This window comes from Vitis riparia, chromosome 5 (genome assembly GCF_004353265.1).
Source record: "Vitis riparia cultivar Riparia Gloire de Montpellier isolate 1030 chromosome 5, EGFV_Vit.rip_1.0, whole genome shotgun sequence".
NCBI classification, from domain to species: Eukaryota; Viridiplantae; Streptophyta; class Magnoliopsida; order Vitales; family Vitaceae; genus Vitis; species Vitis riparia.
In genome coordinates, this window is record NC_048435.1 from 20,615,936 (window position 1) to 20,641,229 (window position 25,294).

The following is a 25,294-nucleotide window of genomic DNA, read 5'->3' on the forward strand; positions in this document are numbered from 1 at the left end:
TAAAAATCAACTTAGAAAAAAGCACAATTTCAAGTATTAATACAAGGCAGGAGTTGTTGTCTAGTTTGACCTCGGTTTTTATTGTAGAGTGTCAGAGTGACCTTTGTCTTATTTAGGTCTTCCATTGGGAGGGAACCCAAAGACAATAGGCTTTTGGAATCCGATGGTTGAGAGAATATCGAGGAGGCTGGATGGTTGGAAAAAGGCATTTTTGTATTTGAGAGAGAGGATTACTTTAATTCAGTCAAGTCTGTCTCACATCCCTAACTACCTCCTCTCCCTCTTCAAAATCCCAGTATCAATAGCCTCAAAGATTGAGAAGTTGCAAAGGGATTTTCTTTGGTCTGGGGCGGGGGAAGGGAAGAAAGATCATCTTATCAAATGGGATGTTGTTTGTAGGCCAAAGGAATTGGGAGGTTTGGGTTTCGGGAAGACTTCTTTGAGAGATATTGCTCTCTTAAGGAAATGGCTTTGGAGGTTCCCTAGAGAAAGAAGTGGTCTTTGGCATAAGGTTATTACGAGTATTTATGGGACACATCCTAATAGATGGGATGCCAACATGGTGGTTAGATGGTCACATAAATGTCCTTGGAAGGCTATTGCTCAAGTTTTCTAAGATTTCTCCCCTTTTGTCCGCCTAGTGGTGGGGAATGGGAAGAGAATCCGTTTTTGGGAAGATCTTTGGTCGGGCAACCAAACTTTGTGCTCTCAATTTGCTGGTCTTTATAGAGTTATTTCTGTGAAAAACCTCACTGTCTCAAATGTCCTTAGCAATTCCTTTCCACTGTCTTGGAATTTTAATTTTCGTCGTAATCTTACTGATACAGAAATTGATCTCCTTCAGAGAATCATGTCCTCCCTTAGTTCAATGTTTTTCTCTCCTTCTTTGGCAGATTCAAGAGATTGGTCTTTGTCATCATCAGGCTTGTTTTCAGTGAAATCTTTTTTCTTGGCCTTGTCAAAAGTCTCAACCGTTGAGTTATTGTCTGGGTCATCTTCCTTAGGCCCAATTATGGGCCCAAAAGAGGCGAGGAGGGCTAGTGGGCTTGGCCTGGCTAATGGATCATTGGGCTTAAAGTTGAAAGGAGTGGCAACTAGAGAGGATGGACCAGAAATAGGCCCATCGTCAAGGAGGTGGGCTGAAGAAGTGGGCTGCCATGCCTCAAGCAAAGGCCCAATCACATCAAAAGATCAAGCCTCAAGCAAAGGCCCAATTATTTCAATGGGCTGCCAAAAGTTGATTGAATTAGAAGGAAAGGTAAGGGTTGGCCCAATCTCAACAGCAGCCCAAGCCTCAAGCAATGACTCTCAGGAGAAGGGCCATCTGTTGGAGGGCATCATCTCCAGAAACAGGAACTCCTCAGAGACAGAGCCCTTTGTTGCATGGGAGTCGGAGGATCTAAGGAAGCAGCAAACTTTTGCTAGTTATTCAGTGACAGACAAGGCGCTCGAAGAGGAAGCCTTGAGGTATGGGTCAGGGTTTTGTTCTAGGGGAGAAAGGGCTTTGGGGGCTTCTCATCTTATTCCTTTTCATTTTGATCGGGCTCCAGAGGGGGAGTTTTACGATCGTTCTGGGGATATAGAGGAGGAAATTCGGGTTGATAAAACACTGTGGTTAACAGTGTATGAGGGATACAAGGAGAAGGTCAATGGCTGTAGGGACTCGGGAGAAACCAAGAGAAGCAGTGATAAAGTCAGGGAGACAGAGGAGGCCTTTGGCACACCTGAAATACAAGCAGTGAGAAATGAGCCTGAGGAAAAATGGGAGGAGAGTAGTTTGGCAAAATTCAATCATTTCTTGGGATTTCCAACGGAGGGATTAGAAAAGGAAATTCTGAGTTTTTTGATTAAAATCAGAAAGAGACAGGAGAAGATACATAGTAAAAAGCTTCTGGAAAAGTCAAAGTTCGAAAAGGAGTTAAAGAGGTTGGAGTGTTTTGTAAACTATGAGGGGGGGAGTAAGCAGAAAGGCTCGATACAGGGGCAAAGGGAGTCAAATTGTAGCTGTCCAATGAAGCTAAAAATCCTGAGCTAGAACGTGAGGGGAGCAAACAATAGCTCCAAAAGAAAAATTATGAAGGCGTTTATAAGGAACCAGATGGTGGATTTACTTTGTATTCAGGAGACAAAAATTCAATCTATGTCGGAGGGTATTGTGAGAAGTTTAGGCTCTAGGAGATTTTTAGATTGGAAAGCTCTGAATGCGGAGGGGGCTTCAGGAGGAATTCTAATTGTTGGGACAAGAGGTCTCTAGACATTCTGGATTGGGAGGAAGGTCATTTTACTTTATCTTGCAGATTTAGGAATGTAGAAAATGGGGTTGTTTGGGTGTTCATGGGAGTTTATGGCCTTTTCTCCAAAGTGGAAAGGGATGAACTATGGGAAGAGTTTGGGGCGATTAGAGGCCTTTGGGAAGACCCCTGGTGCCTAGGGGGGGATTTTAACATCACTCTGTACCAAAGGGAAAGGAGCAGTCAGAGGAGAATAAACTCAGCGATGAGGAGATTTGCTGAGATTGTGGATGATCTAGGGCTGGTGGATCTTCCTTTATAGGGGGGAGAGTTCACCTGGAATGGGGGCCACAATAACCAGGCTAGGGCAAGATTGGACAGATTTCTTGTGTCCCTTAGCTGGTTAGACCAATTTCATGGGGTTACTCAAAGTAGGCTGCCTCGGCCGATTTCCGATCACTTCCCAATCATTCTAGTGGGGGGTGGGATAAGACGAGGCCCGACTCCATTTAGATTCGAAAATATGTGGCTTAAGGTTGAGGAATTCAAAGATCTTATACATAGTTGGTGGCAGGGAATAGAAGTCAGGGGTAGTGCTAGCTTCAGATTGGCTGCTAAGATGAAGGAAATCAAGCAGAAGCTGAAAGTGTGGAATAGAGAAGTTTTTGGGAGGCTGGATTGCAACAAATCTTCAGCCTTGCAGCGAGTGGATTTCTGGGACTGGATGGAAAGCGAGAGAAGTCTGACTATGGAGGAAACCGAGTTAAAAAAAGAAGCAAAAGAAAATTACAAAAAGTGAGTGCTTCTAGAGGAAACTCACTGGAGACAGCTTTCAAGGGAGATTTGGCTGAGGGAGGGGGATAGAAACACGGGTTTCTTCCATCGTATGGCAAGTGCTCATCGTAGAAACAATTCTTTGGATAGAATTAAGATCAATGGGGATTGGCTTTCAGAGGAGCAGGAGGTTAGGGAAGGAATTGCTAATACTTTTCATGAGCTGCTTTTAGAAGATACGGGGTGGAAGGTGGAAGGCGGACATTGGGAGGCTTCAGCTTGATCAAATAAGTCAGCAAGAAGCGGAGAATCTGGAGAGTCTTTTTACAGAGAATGAAGTTCATACGGCTTTGATGGAGATGAACGGGGATAAAGCGCTTGGTCCGGATGGCTTTACTATGGCTTTTGACAAAGTTGTTGGGACTTTGTTAAAGAGGAGATCCTAGAAATGTTCAAGGAATTCCACGAGCATAGCTCCTTCCTCAAGAGTCTCAACAATACTTTTCTGGTTTTGATTCCCAAGAAAAGTGGGGCTGAAGACCTTGGAGATTTTAGACCTATTAGTCTTCTGGGGGGGCTTTATAAGTTATTGGCTAAAGTGCTAGCTAACAAGCTTAAGAAAGTGGTTGGAAATGTGGTATCCACTTCTCAAAATGCCTTTGTGATGGGAAGACAAATTCTTGATGCTTCCTTAATTGCAAATGAAGTGATAGACTCATGGCAGAAACGAAAAGAAAAGGGTCTTATTTGCAAATTGGACATAGAAAAAGCTTATGACAGCATCAATTGGAGGTTTTTGTTAAAGGTTTTGCAAAAGATGGGCTTTGGGTCTAAGTGGTTGGGGTGGATGTGGAGTTGCTTGTCTTCAGCCAAATTCTTAGTTTTGGTTAATGGGGTGTCTGCTGGCTTCTTTCCTAGCACTAAGGGCCTTAGACAAGGAGATCCCCTATCTCCTTATCTCTTTGTCATGGGGATAAAAGTGTTGGATGCTTTTATTGGAGAGCCGTGGAGGGGGGATTTTTATTAGGGTGTAACATTAGGGGGGACAGTAGATCCTCTTTGAACATCTCCCACTTATTTTTTGCTGATGACACGATTGTGTTTTGTTAGGCTAGTAAGGAGCATCTAACTCATTTAAGTTGGATTTTACTTTGGTTTGAAGCGGCTTCAAGTCTAAGGATTAACTTAGCCAAAAGTGAAGTTATCCCAGTTGGAAAGGTGGAGGAGATTGAAGAGTTGGTTGTTGAGTTAGGCTGTAGGGTGGGGTCCTTACCCTCTCAGTATTTGGGACTTCCTCTAGGGGTTCCTAATAGAACTCCTTATATGTGGGATGGGGTGGAAGAGAGAGTAAGGAGGAAACTTGCGCTTTGGAAACGGCAATATATCTCCAAAGGGGGAAGAATCACTTCAATAAAAAGTAATTTGGCTAGCATGCCAATCTATCAAATGTCTATTTTCATAATGCCCAAGATTGTTGCTAGAAGGCTAGAAAAAGTGCAAAGGGACTTCCTGTGGGGAGGGGGAAATTTGGAAGGGAAAATTCATCTAGTTAATTGGGAGGTGGTTTGTACAAACAAGGAAAAAGGTGGGCTAGGCCTTAGGAAGCTAGCCATGTTGAAGAAAGCCTTGCTTGGCAAGTGGATATGGAGGTATGCTTGTGACAAAGATAATCTTTGGAAACAAGTGATTACGGTGAAGTATGGGCAAGAGGGTCTTGGATGGCGGCCAAAGAAGGCTAATGGGGCGGTTGGAGTAAGGGTTTGGAAGGAGATTTGGAAGGAATCAGATTGGTGCTGGGATAACATGATATTCTGAGCTAGGAAGGACACTAAGATCAGATTTTGGACAGATGTTTGGTGTACTGATACAGCGCTGTCCCATTGCTTCCCTCATCTCTTCGTCATGGCTGTTTAAAGGAGTTCAACGGTTGAGGAAATGTGGGACCAAAATTCTGGTCAAGTAGGTTGGAACCTAAATTTTTTTAGGGACTTCAATGATTGGGAGCTAAATATGGTTGGGGATTTGCTCCATGTGCTGAGGGGTCATAGGCCTTCTTTGGAGGAAGACTCAATTATTTGGAGGCAAGGAAGAAATGGTCAGTTCAAGGTCAAGGAAGCTTATAGCTTGTTGACCAATCCTAATGATACCAGCTTTCCTTCAAGAAGTATTTGGGTGGCTAGGGTGCCAACTAAAGTCGCCTTCTTTGCTTGGGAGGCGATGTTGGGGAAGGTGCTTACCCTGGATAGACTCCAAAGAAAAGGGATGCAACTTCTGAATTGTTGTTTTTTGTGTGGATGTGAAGAAGAAAATATAAATCATATTCCTATACATTGTATAGCGGTTAGAGCTTTGTGGGATATTGTCCTTGGGTTAGTAGATGTTAAATGGGTCTTTCCAGAAACTGTAAAGGAGGTCTTAATTAGTTGGAGGGGCTCCTTTGTGGGGAAGAAAAGAAAAAAGGTTTGGGAATCCATTCCATTGTGTATTTTTTGGACGGTATGGAAGGAGAGGAATAGATTAGCTTTTAAGGGGGGTGTGTTGAATATTCAGAAGTTAAAGAATTTTTTTGTCTGTAATTTGTGGAGTTGGGCCAAATTGTACTTAGGTGAGGAGGCTTTCTCTCTTATAAGCTTCTTGGAGTAGGTAACATCCACTTAAGGGGAGGTGTTTCTTTTTGTCTCTGTTTTTTTTAGGCCCTAGCCGCCTTGTATACCCCCTGTATGTTTTGTGGCTTTTTGCCTCTTTATTAATGCATATCTTTTTACTTATCAAAAAAAAAAAAAAAAAGTCTCAAATCCTATCTTGTTCCTTCCGGCCAAGTTTTTGTGGAGTTCAAAAGCCCCCTCAAAGGTTAAGGCCCTCACTTGGTTAGTAGTATATGGGAAGGTAAACACCAATGACAAGTTGTCATTGAGAAGACCCTACAAATCCCTCTATCCTCAATGGTGCATTCTTTACAAAGGAAATGGAGAATCGATCGACCACCTTTTTCTTCATTGTCTTATTATCATTGGACTCTGGCACAAGTTGTTCAATCTAGCAGGGTTGGCTTGGGTCCCTCCAAGGAGTATTGTGAACATAATGGTTATTGCTTTTAAAGGTTTTGAGAATTCATTAAGAAGCAAGACACTTTGGCAAATTGTTTGCCTCACTTTGTTATGGATGGTGTGGTAAGAGAGAAACAATAGGATTTTTTAGGATAAGGGGATAACGGAAGAGATGTTATGGGACTTGCTTCTTTTCTATTCCTCTCTTTGGGCCTCTTGTACTGCAGCTTTTAGCGGAATTCCTCTTAATGTTTTACAACTCAACTAGACTGCAGTTTACGTTTCAAAAGTTTGAGAGTGTTGGGGTTTTTCTTTGTATTTAGTTTTCTAAAGTTGGGTGTTTTCTCTTTTGTTCAGTTTTGTTTTTGTGGGAAGGACCTCTCATCCTTCTCTTATTTCTTCTTTTTCTCTTGTATCTCTTCCTTCTCTTGTATCTTTTCTTCTTATAATATATTTTTCTTCGTTTCTGATCAAAAAAAAAAAAAAAAGTCTCCACAGCACCAAACCTTTGGCTTTGCACCCTAATGGAAGCAGTGTATCTTTCTAGTTTGTCAATCTATGCTCCACAAGATAGAGCAACCCAATTACATTTCCAATTAGTTGATCAAGGTTTCCAAGGTCCACAATCCTCTGTACCCAATGGTCATATATCTCCAAGATCCAGAACTGCTAGCAACCAAGAAAAGAACATGGTTAAATTCCCCCTCCACAAGTAAATTTGTCATACTTAACTCTCTTCTAACTTTGAAACCCTTAAGCAAGTACTTTTCTCCTAAAAAAACTAGTCAGAACTTGAATTTCTTTGAGAAAGCTCAAATGGTTTCACTCATGGTCTCTTATCAGTCCAACAACCCGCTAGGGTAGCCCAGTTGGTCAAAACGAACACTGGGAAGTGTGATCCCAGTAAGTAGCACATGGTCTTGGGTTTGAATCCTACCACTGATGATACCCCAAATTTACCCGATGTTGGTTGTTGCAGGAGGGTCAACACCCCGAGGTTTAGGTTCCCATGGAAGGTTCCTTGATTATCAAAAAAAAAAAAGGCCCTTTATCAGTCCACCAATGCCCCTCTGTGACCTGAATTGCCTAAGCAGCACCCATTAAAACTGAGATTTAGAAACAGAAACTGGTGGAGCAACCCACTCAACCCATATATCCACAGGTCTCCTATCTGGTAGGCAAAACGAAATCCAATCTTCTTGTTACATGATGCTAAAGGGAGCTTCCAAGAACTAGTTAGTAGCTAACATCCAGAAAGATGGCATTCACTGCCGTTGGGCTACCTTCAAAGATCCTGGTCCTTTCCAACCAAATAACACAGAAAGTAATAAGGATAGGTCCCTCCTTCCCCTCACCCACCTCTTTTTCTCTTCCCATTCTTTCTTAGTCCACTAGACCCCATTCCCGATTGTCACAATCAGGCCACCAAAGTTGCAAGAGTGGAAATGCCCTCCACCAGAGTTTCACAAGAAACCCTAGAATGCTCCAGCACTGTCCAGAACAATTTGGAATGTTAAAACCACCAACTGTTTGTCAAAAGAAAACACTAAAAATGAGATGTTTGCATTTATACCTCTATTTAAATTCATATTTCTAGCAGTTTAACTATAAAGAACCCAAAAGTAAATACCCACAATTTTTCTCTCTGAAATGATGATGTTTTACTACCCAACAAGAAATGAGTTTCTCCTATTTTCTTACAATTTCTCAGCAAGAATCAATGGAAATGCCCATCACCAGAGTTTTGTAAGAAACTCTGGAATGTTCAAGCAGTCTCCAAAAGTATCTTGAATGTCAACTGTTTTCCAAAAGGAAATCCTAAAAATTAGATGTCTTGTAGAATTTGATATCCCTAATTTCATAAAAATTCAGGCTCCTAACCATAAAGACCCAAAAGTAAATGCCCAAAATTTTTTCTCTCTGAAACGATGATGATTGCACTACCAAACGAGGAATAAGTTTCTTCAAATTTCCTACATTGTCTCAAGATCCAAACAAACACCAATTTTCAATAAAAATTCAAGACATAAAATCAAACCTGCCAGCATCTTCAGGACTGAACTCGACATCATCACACCCCAAACTCCTGGCATACTTCACCATCTCCCTTGCAATCTCTATCACCTCCTTCTCACTCTTCTTCAGCTTATACTTCATATGAATCTCACTCGTCGCAATAAAAGTATGAATCCGCGGCCTCTTCGCATACTTCACTGCCTCCCACGCCGTGCTAATATCGTTTCTATTACACCTCGCCAGCCCGCAAATCACCGGCACATGCCCATTCTCATCTACCGCATTGCCCACCTCTTTCGCGATAATCTTCACCGCGTCAAGATCATCCTTCGACGCCGCGGGAAACCCGGCCTCGATAATATCGACGCCGAGCTTCGCCAGCTGGCGGGCAATGTCGAGCTTCTCCTTGCTGGTCATGGTGGCGCCGGGGGACTGCTCGCCGTCTCGGAGGGTGGTGTCGAAGATGCGAACGTAGTTGGGGTCATCGATGCGGTTGGGGATGTATTCGGGGCGGAGAGCAGAGCGGACTGGCAACCTGTGAGAGAGGACTTTTGTGGGTAGGGAGTGGGAAGGAGGTTTAAAGAAGAGGGTGGAGGGAATGGGGGCTTTGAGAATGCCTTTGGAACAGGAAATGGGGGTGGTGGAGAAGGAAGGGTGGTTGAGCTTGGAAGTAGTGGTAGCAGCGGTGGTGGTGGAGAAGGTAGGGTTTAACAAGATCGAGGCCATGGAAAAAGATTGAAGAAAGAGAGAAGAGCTTAAACCCTAGAGCAGAGAGGAGGACTGGCAGAGAGTAGACGGATAAAAGTGAAATACCAGAGTGGGCCCAGACAATATTGGCCTTTTAACCCTGTCAGGGCCAGCCGCCACCATTAGCGTCACGGAATTTCTCTGAACACTTGCCCAAACACAATGTATATTATAAAAAGCAATATTTGGAAACCATCAAATTATGGGTTAGTTTATTAAAACAACAATTGAAAACCATTTTAAAATTTTGACCCCATCATTTTTATTTTTATTTTTGTCGTATTGACCAAAATATCTTTATTATTTTATCATAAAAATAACTTTTTCTTAAATTTATATATAAATATTTTAAATTTTTAAAATATTTATATATTATTTTTTAAACAAAAGATTAAATTTATAAATAGATGATTATTTTATATTTTTTAATCAATTAATTCTAAAATCATCATAGGTGACGCAAAATCCTTTGCTTGAATGACAATTTACTAGGATTCAATCATAAAATGTTTCTTCAACTTGGGCATTATAATGTGATGTCTCCCAACCTTAGGATTATTATTATTTTTTTAATGGAAAGCAAAATGAATGGTAGAAATAAATAAATAAATAATGTTTATCTTCATTAAACTTGTGCATGTTTAGTTATGGAGAGGAGAAGGTAGAATAAATATGGGTTATTTGATTAAAATATTTTTCCAATTTGGGCAATTGGGGAATGGAAATCTAATCTTTCATCATTTTTTTGTCACATTTTGACAAAAATATTTTTATTCTTTTCTTATAAAAATAATCATTTCTTTTAAAACCTATATGTAAATATTAAAATAGTTAAGGACATTTATGTCAAAAAAAAATGGGTTATTATTTAAACAAAAACATGAAAGATATTAAATTCACAAATATAGGGATTATTTGATCCCTTTTAACCAATTAATTCAATAAATATTGAGAATATTATATTCAACATGTAAGGCTTAGAGGCATGTTAAATCTCCAATAAAAGAAAAAATTCCCTTACATGGTTAAGAATTTTTAGGAAAATAAATATCATAATGGAAATTTCCCCCCTCTTAAAATGACTAAAAATATAAATATTATTACCAAAAAAATAACACTTATCCTTAAGTTCCTATAATATATTAAGATTTACTTAGAATTAATTTTTTAATTCTAAGTGAGAGAGATATGTTTTTTTTCTTCTCTGTTTGAATACAAAAGAAACATACTGTGGACCCCGCATTTCGGCTCATGCGTTTCCCACTCGATGGCGAGCTCGATTTTAATTTGAAAAATGATTTTTATTGATTAAGAAAATGACTTGGAGTCGCCACTTATTTTTGTTTTATTTTTAAAAGGGTAAACAAAATAAGAAAGAAAAACCCTAAGTGTGACTCCTTGTTTTGGAAAATGTGGTCTCCGAAAAACCGGATCGGGCTCGGGGGTCAGGTTACTTATCGGGAAGGCACGGTAAAAGACTATAGCACCCAAGTCCCTAAAGTCGGGTCTCTACTAATAAAATGAAGCTGACATGGCAATTGACGAGTAAATCAATGAATATCCTGAATGATCATGCACACATAAGAATCGAGACATGCATAGACAACGATTAGAGGGAAAATGGGTACATACCTGGGCGACGAGCCACCACGCGCTATCAATAGAGAGGGTTAGTACACCATATAGAGCACAAAGCATATCACATGCATCACTAAACAGGGATTAAAATTGTTCAAAGGGAAACTGGATTTTTGAAATTTATTTGAGAATCAGAATCTTAGAGATTATTTGAAAATAAGATTCTTATGAATTAAATGTAAGAATGAGAATTTTTAGAAATTAAATTTGAAAGACAATTGGGATTTTGAAGAATTATTTGAAAGTTCGGGATTTTTAAGAGAAATTAAGTCACGAAAATTGGGATTATGGGAGTTAAATTTTGAAAAGGATCAGAATCGTAAGTTATTTGAGACGTAGAAATTATGAAAGTTGATGTGTAAAAATTGGAAATCTTAGAAATCATTCGAAGGCGGAATTTATAGAAATAATGAATAAAATGATAATGATAATGATAATAATAAGTAGCGGGATAAATACGAAATTTGGAGCATGAGAAACTGAAAATTAAGTTCGGAGATTGGACAATTGGAGTTTCAAATAGCTAAATTTAGAAATCGGAATTTTGAAGAATTAGACCTTAATGATTGAGATTTTTAAGAGAAATAAATAGGTAAATATGGAATAATAATGCTAATTAATGGAAATAACATTTAAACGAACAAAAAAATGAATAGTGGAATTTTTGAGATTGAATATTAAATTAGAACATTAGATTTTTGAATAACTGAATTTGAATGATTTGAATTTTTAAATGAGATAATTAAATAAATATGGGATAATAATAATAATAATAATAATAATAATAATAATAAATAATATTTAAACGGATGAAAGTGAATAGTGGAATTTTTGAAATTGAATTTTAAATTAGAAAATCATATTTCTGAATAACTGAATTTTAATGATTGAAATTTTTAAATAAATAAATAAATAGACAAATAAAAAATAAATGAATAAAATAGATAAAATAAATGAATGAATTTGAAACGTTGGGATTTTAAAAGAATTATTTGATAACATGACTTTAAAAAAAAAATGAAATTTTTAACATGTAAAGTGGAATTAAGAAGATGACACGTGGGAGAAAAGAGAAAAAAAATAATAAAAAACCATCTTGAAGCCTGTTGGAACCATGCCATTGATGAAGAATAAAAAATAATATAAAAAACTCATATCTTTGACTTTTAATTCACCAATTATTTAAATAGTTTCATGTCTGCCATGCAATACATTACTCTTATTTTTTTCTTTTATTATGCTCCTGCTACCACTATGAAGGCTAGGTAGATTCGGGACCTTAAAGGAGACCATGAATTTTCAAAATATTTAGGTGAAAAATATATATGTAAAACAGTACATGTGGGCAGTCATATTTCATCTTTCAAGACAAGTGGAATAATAACACTAGGAAGCCAACCAACAGTGTTAGCATTGAGTAAGAAGAGACTATGAGACTATCTGACCTCTGCTTGCATTAACAGAATCTTTAGCAGATTCAGTTGATGGTGCCTGAGCAGGACACTCCAGACCTTCCTTTCCTTCTCGACACTCACTAACAAACAGGCCAGGTGGGTATTTTCCATAGAGGTTTATGTAGCTGAACATGGTTGAGGCGCAATCATTTGTCAAATCATTCAACTCATCAGCATAAGGGCAAGCAAAGTCCTTAAAGGCACCACAACAGAGCTTGGGTGAGTACTGGGGTCCTTCACACTGGCTTGTGATGATTGTGTAATTCAAAAATTCAAAGTTCACAAGGCAACTCTTTTTGGTTTGGAGGAGGGTACAACCAGTAGATTCATGAGATTGAAGGACGTCATGAGAAATGAAAGAAGAGGAAGTGGAGGTGACCAAGCGAGTGAGAAAGAAGAGGAAGAGCAGAGAGAGACATGGATTGAAGGCCATTGTTGATGTTTGGGGATTGATCTGTCGATCGATCTGGTGCTCCCAAACCACCACCTTCTTCTTCTGATGAGGTCCGCTTGGATTGGTGGTTTTGCAAATTGGAGCGCAGGCTTTCTAAAATTGTAGAGAGAGAAAAGGTGATGAAAAAGAACGTGGAGGGAGATGGATTCGGTGCAGTGGGTTAAAAACAGAGGATATGCATAAAAACAGAGCACAAAAATACAACAATCCCTTCAAATATTAAACCAAAAATCAACAGACCACAACAACTCAATAAACAGAATTAAAAATCCAAGAGAATGAGATACGAAAAGTATGAGGAGTGGAAAAACATACGCGAAAACCATAGTAACCAAACCTGAAGGTCTTTTCTTCAGCTGGGTGTTTTTTTGGGCTGCAACTTATTGCTCAGTATCGGGTAAATACTCAGCTCAAAATCTCTTTCAAATGTTCCTCAAGAAACTCAACTCTCTAGTTCTCCTTTGTTTCCCCCCCAGCAGCTGCTCACTTCCTTCTTTGAAAACCGTCCTTGGAACTGCTAAAAAAAAAACTCCTTTCAAACGGCCAGCACCCCCCTCCCTCTCGCACCAGCTCCTTTGCTTTCTTTTTTTCTTTTTTCTCTATTTCTCTCTTCTTTGGCAAGTCACTACTTGCTTTACTGTTCCTCCGCTCAGCAAGCATGGCGTCCCTGACCACCAGCATGGTCTGCCCATGTCTCTTTGCCGTGTCTTTGAAGCTGTTCTCCTTGCAGAAAGGGGTCCCCCCCTCCTCACTGAATTCCACTCCCGAATCCTTCTTGAAATGCCACCTTGCTTCAACTTATAAAAATAATAAAAGAAAGTAATAATAATAAAAATCATATCATTGAACCAATACACTTGGTTTAAAATAGGGGGTCTACACATACATTATTCTTTCTAAGAAAAAAGTATTTTCTCGAAGTTTTTCTATGTGAAAACGAATATCAAGACTTTTGTCCTATGAGAAAAAAAAATGTTCTTGTATTTGTAGTTTCATTCATGACTTAAAATAAGAAAATTGATTTGTGAAATAATCAATCAAGATTCTTGGGCATTTCAGAAGGTAATTTAGAAGCCTTATTTTTCATTACAAAAAAATTAGTTGATACCTCATCACATCTTATCTCATTAAACAAATGTAGTTTTACATGTTCTAATTGATTAAATATAGTATGAGATATAGATCCTAAGAACATGGGGAAAAGAGGAGGGAGTTGTTGGTTTGCAGTAGACTCCAAGTCTTTTGAAATTTCTGTGGATGTGCTTGGGAAGAAACTAAAGGGGATCATTGTGGAAAGAAGCAGAGAATTCACTTCGTGGATAAGGTTTGGAAGTTCCAGCTTGTCCTGGCTATTGGAGGGAGTGGAGGCTAACTATAGGGGTGAGTTTGGGCAGAAATTCGTCAAAAGTTGGGAGGATGGAGGTATGAAGTTTAAACTAGAATGTCGAGCAAATGAGGCCGACAAATTTTTATTGTGTTCAGTGGTTGACTCGGATGCAAAGAGACATTGTTTAATGTTCCCAGAAGGAAAAGGTTTTTTGGGAGGTTGGGCTTTGTTGGCTGAAAAACTTCTCACTTGGAATATCGACACGTGATGAGCCCAGGGAAGTTTCTGATTCCTCTAAGACTGAGAGCAGAGATGGGGATTCTAAGGAGAAGAAAGAAAAATCCTACGTTGATGCGGTGAATACAAGAGGAGTTTCAAGAGTGAGAAGGCTAGGCGAAGCAGCATGGCTACAACTAGGAGAAGAAGACGTGTCACAAGAAAGGGAGTTGTTGGATCAATGCCTGGTTGGGAGATGGGGAGAGACTTTGGTTTCAGTTCCACACCTGTGTGATCTGAAAAGCTGGGGAAAAAGTCACTAGAAACTCAAAGGAGAAGTAAAGTTCGTGAGGATGGGGGGCCCTTTTGTTTTGATTGAGTTTGAGAATAAAACAGAGGCAAACAAAGTGTTATTAAGAGGTTTATGATGTTTTAAGGATTTGATTCTGCACTTGGAAATGTGAGACCCAAGTGGGGTGTTCTCAAAGTTGTGAACATCTTAAGGAAGTTTGGGTGAGAGTGATGGGATTACTATTGCACCTTTGGAGCCGAGAAGTTTTTAAAAAGATTGGAGACTGCTGTGGGGGCTTTGTTGTAGTGGATGAAAGCACTGTTGCTTTTAAGGAGCTCCAATGGGCCAGATTATTAGTGAAGTCGGAAGGGACAGAATGGCCAAGTTCCCTGCAAGTGGTAATCAGCACTACTTGCTTTGTTATTCAACTATGGTGGGAGGTGCTACCGAGGGTGTCCGAAGTGCTTCCGACTATTAGAAATGGGTAGGGGAAGGAGCAAGAGGTTAGGGAAGAAGAATGAGGGACTTCACGCGCCGGATGCGTGGTGAAGCAGATGCGGTCAAATGGACAGCCTGCAAAGGTGGCTGTGTTGTCTAAAGATGGAGAAAAACATTGTAGGACAGACTTGGAGGCTCCTCTTTCTGACTTGATGTCGACAAGAGGAGTAGAGGCAGACAAGTCCAAAAGAAAGCAGCAGTCTGATTGGGGGAATAATTCAAAAACTAGGCCTGCAGCTAAAGTTAAGGGAACTTTGGGTTGAGACGTGGAATTGGCAATGGAGAGGAGGCCCATCGAGGAAGGCTTGCTTGGAAGCAAAGAAGTTTGTGGGCCGTCACACTTAAGCCCAATATCATTCATGTTGGAAACAAATCTCCAGAGGAAGCCCAATGAGGAGGCCCATTTTGGTTTCATGGAGGACGATGGGTTGTCCCACTCAGGCTCATTACCAAACATGCACTTAAAGAGCTGCTTGGAAGTGGGCTGACCCACTCTGGACATTCTAAAGGCCCAATTGTGGTGGGGTGACCCACCGTCGAAGACACTTATTGGGCTAGGGCTCGTGGGGGTTTCCGAGAGGAGATCTGTGGGTGTCTAGACGGGGTTGATTTTGGCTTCCAGCAGGGTTCGTCTTCTCCGACGCCAAAGACTAAAGTACTCACCTACGAAGCTTTGATGGAGGAAGCATCTAGGTACACATGTTCTCATTCTCTGCCTTTTTTCTCTTTAGGGAAGTGGGTTTTCTTTTCTTCTTCTTTTCTTTCTGGGCCGAATGGGTTGTTTGTCGCCACAGATGGGGGTTGCAATTGGGGTTGTAGTTTGAAAATAGTTGGGGGAATAGAGTTGGGTCCTCTAAGAATGATATTGGCGGATGGAAGGGAGGCGGAGGTCTCCGAGTTGTCGGGATTGGAAAATGAGACGACCGAGGAGGGGATGAAGGACGTTTTGGATAGGGCTTCTCATGAGATTATGGAGGAAGGAAACGAAGTGGGTGAGCTGAGTTGATAGTTGAGTTGTTTGGCTAAGTTTAGTTGATGCCTCGGAATGCCGACGGAGGGCTTTGAAGGAGATATCTTGTTTATGCTTAAAAAAATGAAAGAAATGAAAGTTCAGAAGGAGAAGAAGGTGAAGCTAGAAGGTAGGAAAAAAAGAAAATTGGAAATTTCAAAGTTCGAAAGGGAGTTGAGAAAGTTGGAATGGACTGTGAATTATCTTGGAGGGGGGGGGGGGCAACTACTTAAAGTTTAGATGAAGATTCATCTTCTTTGTTGGAATGTTAGAGAGGTTAATAATTGTGATAAGAGGAATGTGATCAAAGCTTTGATTAAGAAGAATAGGGTGGACTTGGTTTGCTTGTAGGAAACAAAAATCTAGGAGATATCAAGGGGTCTTATTCAGAGCTTAGGAGTGAGAAGATTTTTAGAATGGGGAACTGTGGATTCAAGGGGCTCAACGAGTGGTATAGTGGTGTTCTGGGATAATAGGGTGCTGGATTTGATCGAGTTAGAAAATGGAGAACATTCAATTTCCTGCCATTTTAAAAACTATGAGGATGGCTTTATGTGGACTTTTACAAGGGTTTATGGTCAGACCATGAGGAGAGACAGAGAATGTTTATGGCATGAGTTGGGGGCCATCTACAGTCTTTGGAATGGGCAGTGGTGTGCTGCTAGTGATTTTAATGCCATCTTAAGCCCTGAAGAGCGAAGTAGAGGAGAGAGCTTGAATTCAGACATGAAAAGATTCTCAAATGTAATAGAAGATTTACAGCTAAAGGACTTGCCCCTGATAGGAGGGTCCTTTTACTTGGAGTGAAGGGGTGAATAACCAGTCTTTCTCAATGTTAGATCGATTTTTGGTCAATGAGGAGTGGGATTGTCGTTTTAGTGGTTCAAGGCAATGTGTCCTCTCGAGACCAGTGTCTGACCACTTCCCAATTCTGTTAGAAGGAAGGGAGTTGAGAAGAAGACCATCCCCTTTCAGATTTGAGAATATGTGGCTTAAAGTGGAGGGGTTTAAGGAGCTGTTGAACGCTTGGTGGGAGGGGGGTAACTTTAATGGTTCTGCAAGCTTTATTCTGGCCTAAAAACTAAAGGTTGTGAAGTCTAAACTGAAGGAGTGGAACCATAGTTCTAAAAGGCGCGCCTAAGGTGCGCCTAGGCTTGGGGCAGTGATTCATGCCTAATTGGTGTCTCAGCTGATTCGTGTCCAGCTGGTGCTCCTTGATTGAGGGATTAATCAACAAAATTTATAACCTATTACACCATATACTAGGGTAGCAAAGACAAAGCTACTATAGCATAGTGGCTCTAGGATCGTTTACTGGGATGAGTTTTCACTTCACAAATGATATTATTTCAAAGCTGAATTGGTGTCTTTTCATTTCAAGGTTAGCTTTAAAAGAAAACATAAAGATGTTTGAACAAAGATTGGTTTTAAACTAACCAAAAATAGTAACTGATTTTACTTATAAAGAAAAGTGTTTCTTGGAGTTTAGATCACTAGGCTCAGATTCATCATACAAAAAGGAGAGTTCCGGTCACTTGTTTCTTTTCCTCGCATTAGAGAATTAACATATAGTTCCTTCTCCAATCGGTGTTGTACAGATGCTTCCCATTAATGGGTTTAAACACTAAATCCCTCTCACTGATGCACCTTGCAATGGCTCATACCTCTCACCTAGCACTTGCCATTCAAGGTGATCTTTAACTTTGGACTTCCCGTCAAAAGCTTGCAAGAGATAACTAATGGATGTCTCCTTAGAGTCCAAAAGCTTACCAAGTGTTGGCTATTCTAGAAAATCCTACCTTCAAGTCACCTCCCAGAGGCTCGCAAGGGGTAAACTAGTGAATCTCCATGGAGGGAGATCATTTGCCTTACCAAGTGTTGGCCCAGGTGATTTAAAGGCGTTTTAAGTTAACTAAAAAGATAAAAACCATTAACGGGTCACACTTTCTCTTCATTAAAAACTAAAACAACAAAACTTCCAATTTATGCATGTGGAAACTTACCCGGCTTTCTTCACTCCAAGAGACAAAGAGCCTAGCCTCTCATCCTCTAAGGAAAAATCCTTAGAGTTTGGTTGGCTAGAAAGAAAAAGAACAAGAAAACAAAAATATATAGAAAAAATAGAGCAAGTGTTCTGTTCGTTGCTTACATATGTCTATGATGGATCTCCTGGAACAACCTCCTCCGAGAGTCCTCCTGAGAATTTATATAGGAAGGTAATTTACCCTTCCTTGCATACTTCCTAACTAAAGAATTACATGAATGGCTGAATACAAGGAGAAAATGGAAATTTAGACACAAAAATATCAGAAGAAAAGATCTAAAAGAGTCGGTGCACAACTATCTGGAAGCTTCAGGACCATTTCGCAGGTGAAAATGAGGTCTGCGAGATTTTGCAGATGCACAAAAAGGCTGCGAAATTTCTTCATAGCAACCAGCTGATTTCGCACTACTGCAAAGTTGGCTTTCATCTTGTGGTGTTTGGCTTCCATCGCGTCGTGAAGCTTCAGGGGAAATCCATAGCACTGTGCAAAAAGGCTGCGAAATATCTCGCAACAAAATGGTGATTTCGCAGCACTTTTCTGAAGCCTTCCTTCAGCTTGGAGTGATTGGCTTCCAATGGCTGTAACTTCCTCATTTCAGCTCCAAATCGTGCATCGTTTGAAGCATTGGATTCTTGACTTCCTGAGCTTTGAAATGGTATATAGCATGTAGAAAATGGACTTCGGGAAGTGCTCCAAAAGTGCGAAAGAAGACTGAAGCTGCTGTCCTCTATTTTCTTCTTTGCTTTTCTCCTCTTTGCTTCTCTCCTTGCATACTTTGAACGACTTTGGCAAAGGGCTATGGAGCTCCAAATCTTGGTTCTTCATGAATTTGAGCTCTTCATTGCTTTGCCATGGATTCCAAATAACTCTCCTCAATCTCATAATGCTTTGGTGATCAAAATACTAACAAAAACACCAAAACTTACACATTTTGATTAGAATTGATTGAAAGGGGTCTTAACATGCTAATTGGGTTAAAAGGCACTAACTACTACTCAAAAGTGTTTAAAATGATTAATTAAAAGCTATGAAATAGCACTTTTTGAGTAGTAATCAGGCGGCGCGATGCCACCCTCCGGCGCCTCGCCTGAAAGGAGGCGATGCCACCATCCGGCGTCTCGCTTGAAAGGAGGCAACGCCTCTTCACGAAGGCGCTCGCCTCCGGCAAGGCGCGAGACGGTCGCCCGAGTCACCTCTGACGGTCCGACCAAGTACGCACTCCATCTCATTCTCTTTTTTTTTTTTCTTCTTCTTCTTCTTCCTCCTGTCATCGAGTTGCAGAGAGGCGGCCCAGGCGGGAGCCCTAAATTTTTTTTATTATTTGTTGGGCCTAAAACGACACCGTTTTGGACCCTGTTTATTTAAAAGAACAGGGACCAAAACGACGTCGTTTTGGAGCCTGTTCTTTTTTTAAAAAAAAAAAAAAAACAGGCCAAAACGGCGCCGTTTTGGCCTGTTCTTCCCATCCAGCCCCCTTTTTTGGTCTTTCTCAACCCGAGACCACTGCCATTCTTTGCCCTAGCCTCTTCCGTGCTGGAGAAGTGAAGAAGAAGAAGAAAAATAGGGGGAAAATAGGAGAAAAATAAAGGAGAAATAGTCACGTACCTTCCGGACCTCGGTATTTTTCTTTTTTCTTCACTTTTCTGCATTTTTTTTCCATTCTTATCTCATAACTCTCATTGGTAATTTTTTTTAAAATATAAATATTATATTTTGAGTTTTTGACATGAAAATGTTACAAAATAAAAATAAATAAATAAAAAGCACTCATATGCATATTTGTTGTTAATGTGATAATGTGATATGCATTTTTTTTTCAATTTTTTTTCTTAATTTAATTATAATTATTTTATTGTAGAGTATAGATAATTTTTTTGCAAGATGGATAATGAGAGTGAAACTCAAGTGAACTCTAGTGCAAGTGGAAGAAGAGATCCGGGGTGGAAATATGGTTGTTTGGTTAATGAAAAAAGTTTGAACACCATCATATGCATTTTTTGTGATAAAGTAACCAAATGAGGCATATATAGACACAAACAACATCTTGTTGGTGGATATAGAAATGCTAAAAAGTGTAGAAAATGTCCGGAACATGTTAGAGAAAAAATGGAAGAGTATATGAGTTCCAAGAAAAATAAAAAAGAGCAAATGAATATGGGGAGCGAATATGTTAATGAAGATTTGTTTGGTTTGGAAGATGAAGATATTGGTGAGGAGATTAATAGTAGAACGAATGTCACCAACATTTCTAGAGGAGGTAGTAATCGAGGAAGAAGTGGTGGTAGGATGTTTTCTTCAAAAAAACAAAGACAAAAAGGTCCTATGGATCATTTTTTCACTCCTAATGCAGAGATGGTTGTTCAAAATCGAAGGAGTGGAAAGATGAATCAAACTACCATCAATGATGCCTACAAAAAGGAAGCAAGAGAAAGAGCTTGTATGCTTATCACAAGATGGATGTATGAGGTTGTTATTCCATTTAATGCAATCACATATCCGAGTTTCCAACCAATGATTGAGGCTATTGGCCAATATGGTGTGGGTATGAAGGGACCAACTTTTCATGAGGTAAGAGTTACTAACCTTAAGAAAGAATTGACTCTCACAAAAGATTTGATGAAAGATCATATGGTGGAATGGGGGAAAAATGGATGTTCAATTATGTCGGATGGATGGACCGATAGAAAAGAGAGAACTTTGGTAAACTTTTTGGTTAATTGTTCAAAGGGAACCATGTTCATGCAATCCATTGATGCTTCTTCAATGATTAAGACGGGAGAAAAGATGTTTGAGTTACTTGACAAATGGGTAGAGCAAGTTGGTGAGGAAAATGTTATTCAAGTTATAACAAATAATCACTCAAGCTATGTGATGGCAGGTAATTAATACTATTTCTTGAATTTTTATTTACTTTTAAAATTTGAATTATTTATCTTGAGAACTTATGTAAATTTATTATCTACAATGTCATATAGGGAGGTTGTTAGAATTAAAGCGCCCACATTTGTATTGGACACCATGTGCTGCACATTGCCTTGACTTGATGTTGGAAGATATTGGAAAACTACCAAACATCAAAAGGACATTGGAGAGGGCTATATCACTAAATGGGTATATTTATAATCGCTCAGGGCTACTCAACATGATGAGGCGGTATACTGAACAAAGGGAATTGCTTAGGCCTGCTAAGACTCGGTTTGCAACTGCTTTCATCACATTATCGCGATTGCATGAACAAAAAAACAATTTGAGGAAGATGTTTACAAGCTCGGATTGGTCAAATAGTAAATGGGCAAAAGAGCAGAAGGGGAAAACTATAGCGAACATAGTTCTAATGCCTTCATTTTGGAACACTATTGTGTTTTGCTTAAAGGTTTCGGGTCCCCTAGTTCGTGTGCTTCGTTTGGTTGATGGTGAAAAAAAAGCTCCTATGGGATACATCTATGAGGCCATGAATAGAGCTAAGGATACAATTGTGAGAAGTTTTAATGGAAATAAAGAGAAGTACAAAGAAATCTTCAACATCATTGATAAGAGGTGGGAGATTCAGCTTCATCGGCCTTTGCATGCAGTAGGGTACTTTTTGAACCCAGAATTCTTCTATGATAAGCCAGAAATAGAGCATGATGCCGAGATTATGAGTGATTTGTATAAATGTATCTTAAGGCTAACAAGAGACCCTGCTAAGCAAGAAAAAGTTGTGGCCGAAGTGAGTTTGTTCACAAATGCCCAAGGACTATTCAGGAATGAGTTAGCTGTTAGGACAAGAAAGACTAGAGCACCAGGTTAGTTATTTAGTTTTGTTTATTTAAATGATTAGATTGTATTTTTGCTAAAATAGGTGAATTGTTTCACTAAATTGTTAATATTTATACTACAACTGAATGGTGGGCTGCATATGGAGCTTCAACTCCAAATTTGCAAAAGTTTGCAATAAAAGTCCTTAACTTAACATGCAGTGCATCAGGTTGTGAACGGAATTGGAGCATCTTTGAAAATGTAAGTGACCAAATCCAAAATAATTACAAATAATAGTCTAATAGAGTCTTGAATGTAACTTAAAAGTTAAAACTTTAAAATATATTTATGAGCTTATTAATTTTTGCAGATTCATAGCAAGAGAAGAAATAGGTTAGATCATCAACGCTTGAATGATTTGGTGTACATTAAGTATAATCGAGCCTTGAAGAGAAGATACAATGAACGTAACACCATTGACTCAATTTCCTTGAAAGATATAGATGATAGCAATGAATGGTTGATAGGAAGAATGGTAGATGAGGATTCTCATGAAGGTGCACAAGATGATTTTATATTTGATGATGATAATTTGACATGGGGTGATGTTGCTAGAGCTGCTGGAGCTGAGGAGGCCAGGTTTGATACTAGAGCTAGAGCAAGCTCAAGCATAATACCACCAACAAGGGGGATAACTTCAAGTTCTAGAACTTTGCCTTCTCATTCACTAATAGATGAAGATAAAGATGGAGACATGGTTGATTCAGCAAATGAAGAAGATGGGGAAGGCTACAAATGTGGTGATGGAAATGATGATGATGATGATGATTTTATTGATTTAGAGGAGGAGTGATGATTGCTTGTTGTGGACAAATTTGTGATTTAAGTGTTTTTTAATGATGTTTTTGAATTGTGGACAAATTTCATGTTTTGGACCTTTAGGTTTGGAAACTTTGGATTTAGGTATTAGGCAATTAGCAATATGGATTTGGATTTGTTTTTATGCTTGGAGTTCTTTATTTTTATGTTTTTTGTTTATTAAATTGAAGTTTTGGATGATATTTGATGATTTATGTGTTTAGGACAAATAAATGATTGTTAAATTTGATTATATTATATAAAAATATATATGTAAATTAGGGTGCGCCTCGCTTCACTAAAGCCCGGGCCTTAGATGCGCCTTGCGCCTCAAGCTCCAGGACTACTTTACACCTTGGTGCGCCTTAAGTCTTTTAAACTATGAGTGGAACAGAGATGTCTTTGGCAGGGTGGAATATAGAAAGAATTTGGCTTTGAACCAGCTGCAGTTGTGGGATGCAAAGGAGAAGACTAACAAAATGTCCTTGGAAGAGATGGATGCTAGAAGAGAAGCAATGGAAGAATACAAAAAATGGGTTTTATTATTAGAGATGACTTGGAGACAAAAATCTAGGGAAGTGTGGTTGAAAGAGGGTGACAGAAATACGGGATTTTTCCATAGGATGGCAAACGCTCACAGAAGAAGAAACAATGTGGACCAAATTAGGATTAATGGTGTTTGGCATTCGAAGGAGAATGGGATTAGAAAATGAATAGTGAATGCCTTTAGATCTTTGCTATCCAATTCGGGGGACTAGCGTTCTCCTTTATCTAGGCTACAGTGCGAAACGTTGCAGAATTTGGATGTTGATGCTTTGGAGGCACAGTTCACGGAAGATGAGGTGCATGGCGCGCTGTTGGGTTATAGTGGGGATAAAGCTGCAAGGCCTAATGGCTTTACAATGGCTTTCTGGCAGTTTACTTGGGACTTTGTGAAGGAGGATGTGATGAGTTTCTTCAGGGAGTTCCATGATCACAGTAAATTTGTTAAAAGCCTAAACGCAACTTTTCTGGTTTTAATCCCAAAAAAAGTGGGGACTAAAGATTTGAGGGATTTTAGGCCCATAAGCTTAGTGGGAAGCCTGTACAAGTGGTTGGCTAAGGTTTTAGCCAATAGACTTAAAAAGGTGGTTGGAAAAGTGGTTTCTAAGGCTCAAAGGGCCTTTGTGGAGGGTAGACAAATTCTAGATGCAGTGCTAATAGCTAATGAAGCCATTGACTCGATTCTGGAGAATAATGAGAATGGTTTTATGTGCAAACTTGACATAGAGAAGGCATATGACAATGTGGACATGTCTTTCCTTCTCACAACTATTCAGAAAATGGGCTTTGGGGAGAAATGGATAGGGTGGATTAAGTGGTGCATATCCACTACAGGTTTCTCTGTGTTGATTAATGGTACGTTTAAGGGTTTCTTCCAAAGCTCAATGGGATTGAGGCAAGGTGATCCTCTCTCACCTTATCTTTTTGTGATTACCATGGAGGTCTTTAACTCTTTTCTTAAAAGGGTTGTGGATGAAGGTTTTATGTCGGGCTGTAAAGTGAAGGATAGGAACGAAGAAGGGGTTCAGATTTCCCACTTGCTGTTTGTTGATGACACCTTGGTGTTTTTCCAAGCTTCTCAAGACCAGCTGACTTACCTAAGCTGGTTACTTATGTGGTTTGAGGTCGTATCAAGATTGAGAATTAACTTGGAGAAGAGTGAACTCATTCTAGTAGGGAGGGTAGAGAATATTTATGATCTTGCCTTGGACTTTAGTTGTAGAGTGGATAGTCTCCCTTCCACTTATCTGGGCTTCCTTTTGGGTGCTCCATTTAAGACAGTATCAGTGTGGGATGGAGTGGAAGAGCAATTTCATAAAAGATTAGCCATATGGAAGAGACAATACCTATCTAAGGAGGGGGGAGGGGGGAGGGGGGAGAGGGGGGGAGGGGAGCAACTCTAATCCGAAGCACTTTGTCAAATCTTCTTATTTACTTTATGTCCTTGTTGAGGTTACCAAGTTCAATTAGACAAAGACTAGAGCAAATCCAAAGGAACTTCCTTTGGGGTGGTGGCAACTTGGAGCGAAAACCACACTTAGTAAGATGGAATGTGGTGTGCTTAAGTAAAAAGAAAGGGGGATTGGAGGTTAAATGTCTTTCCATTCTCAATAAGGCTCTCCTTTCCAAATGGAATTGATGATTTGAAAATAAGAGAGAGGCTTTGTGGAATCAAGTGATTAGAAGAAAGTATGGGGAAGATAGAGGGGGTTGGAGCTCTCGGGAAGTGAGAGAAGCGCATGGTGTGGGGCTTTGGAAAGGAATAAGGATGGATTGGGAGTTGGTGGGCACTCGGATCTCTTTTAGAGTTGGCAATGGGAGGAGGGTGAGCTTTTGAAAGGATAGATGGTATGGGGACTCCCCCCTGTGTGAGTCTTTTCCTTTCTTCTTTGCTTTGTCTACTGAAAAGGAAGCTTGGGTGGCGGATGTTTGGGATCCCTTGACCAAGGGGGGTTGGGGGGGAGGGTTGGAGCCCTTGTTTTTCAAGAGCTCTAAATGATTGGGAGGTGTAGGAGGCAGAAAGATTTTTGGAGCATCTTCACGGGAAGAAAGTGCTTGGAAATGTAAAGGATATGGTGGTTTGGACTCAAACAAAGAGCGGCAAATTTTCGGTAAAGTCTCTCTACCTTGCTCTAGAAACGGACTGCCCCATTTTGTTTCCTTCTAGCTGTATTTGGAATGTGTGGGTACAACCCAAAATTAGTTTCTTTGCATGGGAGGTTGCATGGGGTAAAGCTTTAACCCTATATCTTGTTCAGAAAAGAGGATGGTCCTTGGCAAATAAATGTTTTATGTGTCTTGAGAATGAGGAGACCATAGATCATTTGCTTCTTCACTGTTCAAAAACAAGGGCCTTATGGAAGTTACTCTTTACCTTGGTTGGGGTGTCTTGGGTGTTGCCCTCTTT

General features: G+C 39.7%; 2 protein-coding genes across 3 annotated transcripts in view; both read right to left on the reverse strand.

Annotated features, from left to right (window-relative positions):
- Window positions 1–8,876, reverse strand: part of LOC117914643 (2-isopropylmalate synthase A-like) — a 51,416-nt gene extending 42,540 nt beyond the window's left edge. The window contains exon 1 of one of the 2 annotated variants that reach the window (XM_034830057.1): window positions 8,091–8,874. In XM_034830057.1, the coding sequence (XP_034685948.1) occupies window positions 8,091–8,794 (704 nt within the window). In that variant the 5' untranslated portion in view covers window positions 8,795–8,874. Of the gene's footprint in view, window positions 1–8,090 lie in introns of both variants that reach the window. The other variant, XM_034830058.1, reaches the window with a different exon arrangement.
- A 3,005-nt stretch (window positions 8,877–11,881) lies between these two features.
- On the reverse strand, window positions 11,882–12,340 carry LOC117915263 (GPI-anchored protein LLG1-like). Its single transcript, XM_034830817.1, has one exon. It carries the CDS (start codon window positions 12,338–12,340, stop codon window positions 11,882–11,884), a length of 459 nt encoding a protein of 152 aa, XP_034686708.1.
- Window positions 12,341–25,294: the final 12,954 nt, after the last annotated feature.

Coding starts and splice junctions, on each gene's coding strand:
- LOC117915263 (XM_034830817.1), bottom strand. CDS start 12,340: ATGGCCTTCAATCCATGTCTCTCTCTGCTCTTCCTCTTCTTTCTCACT.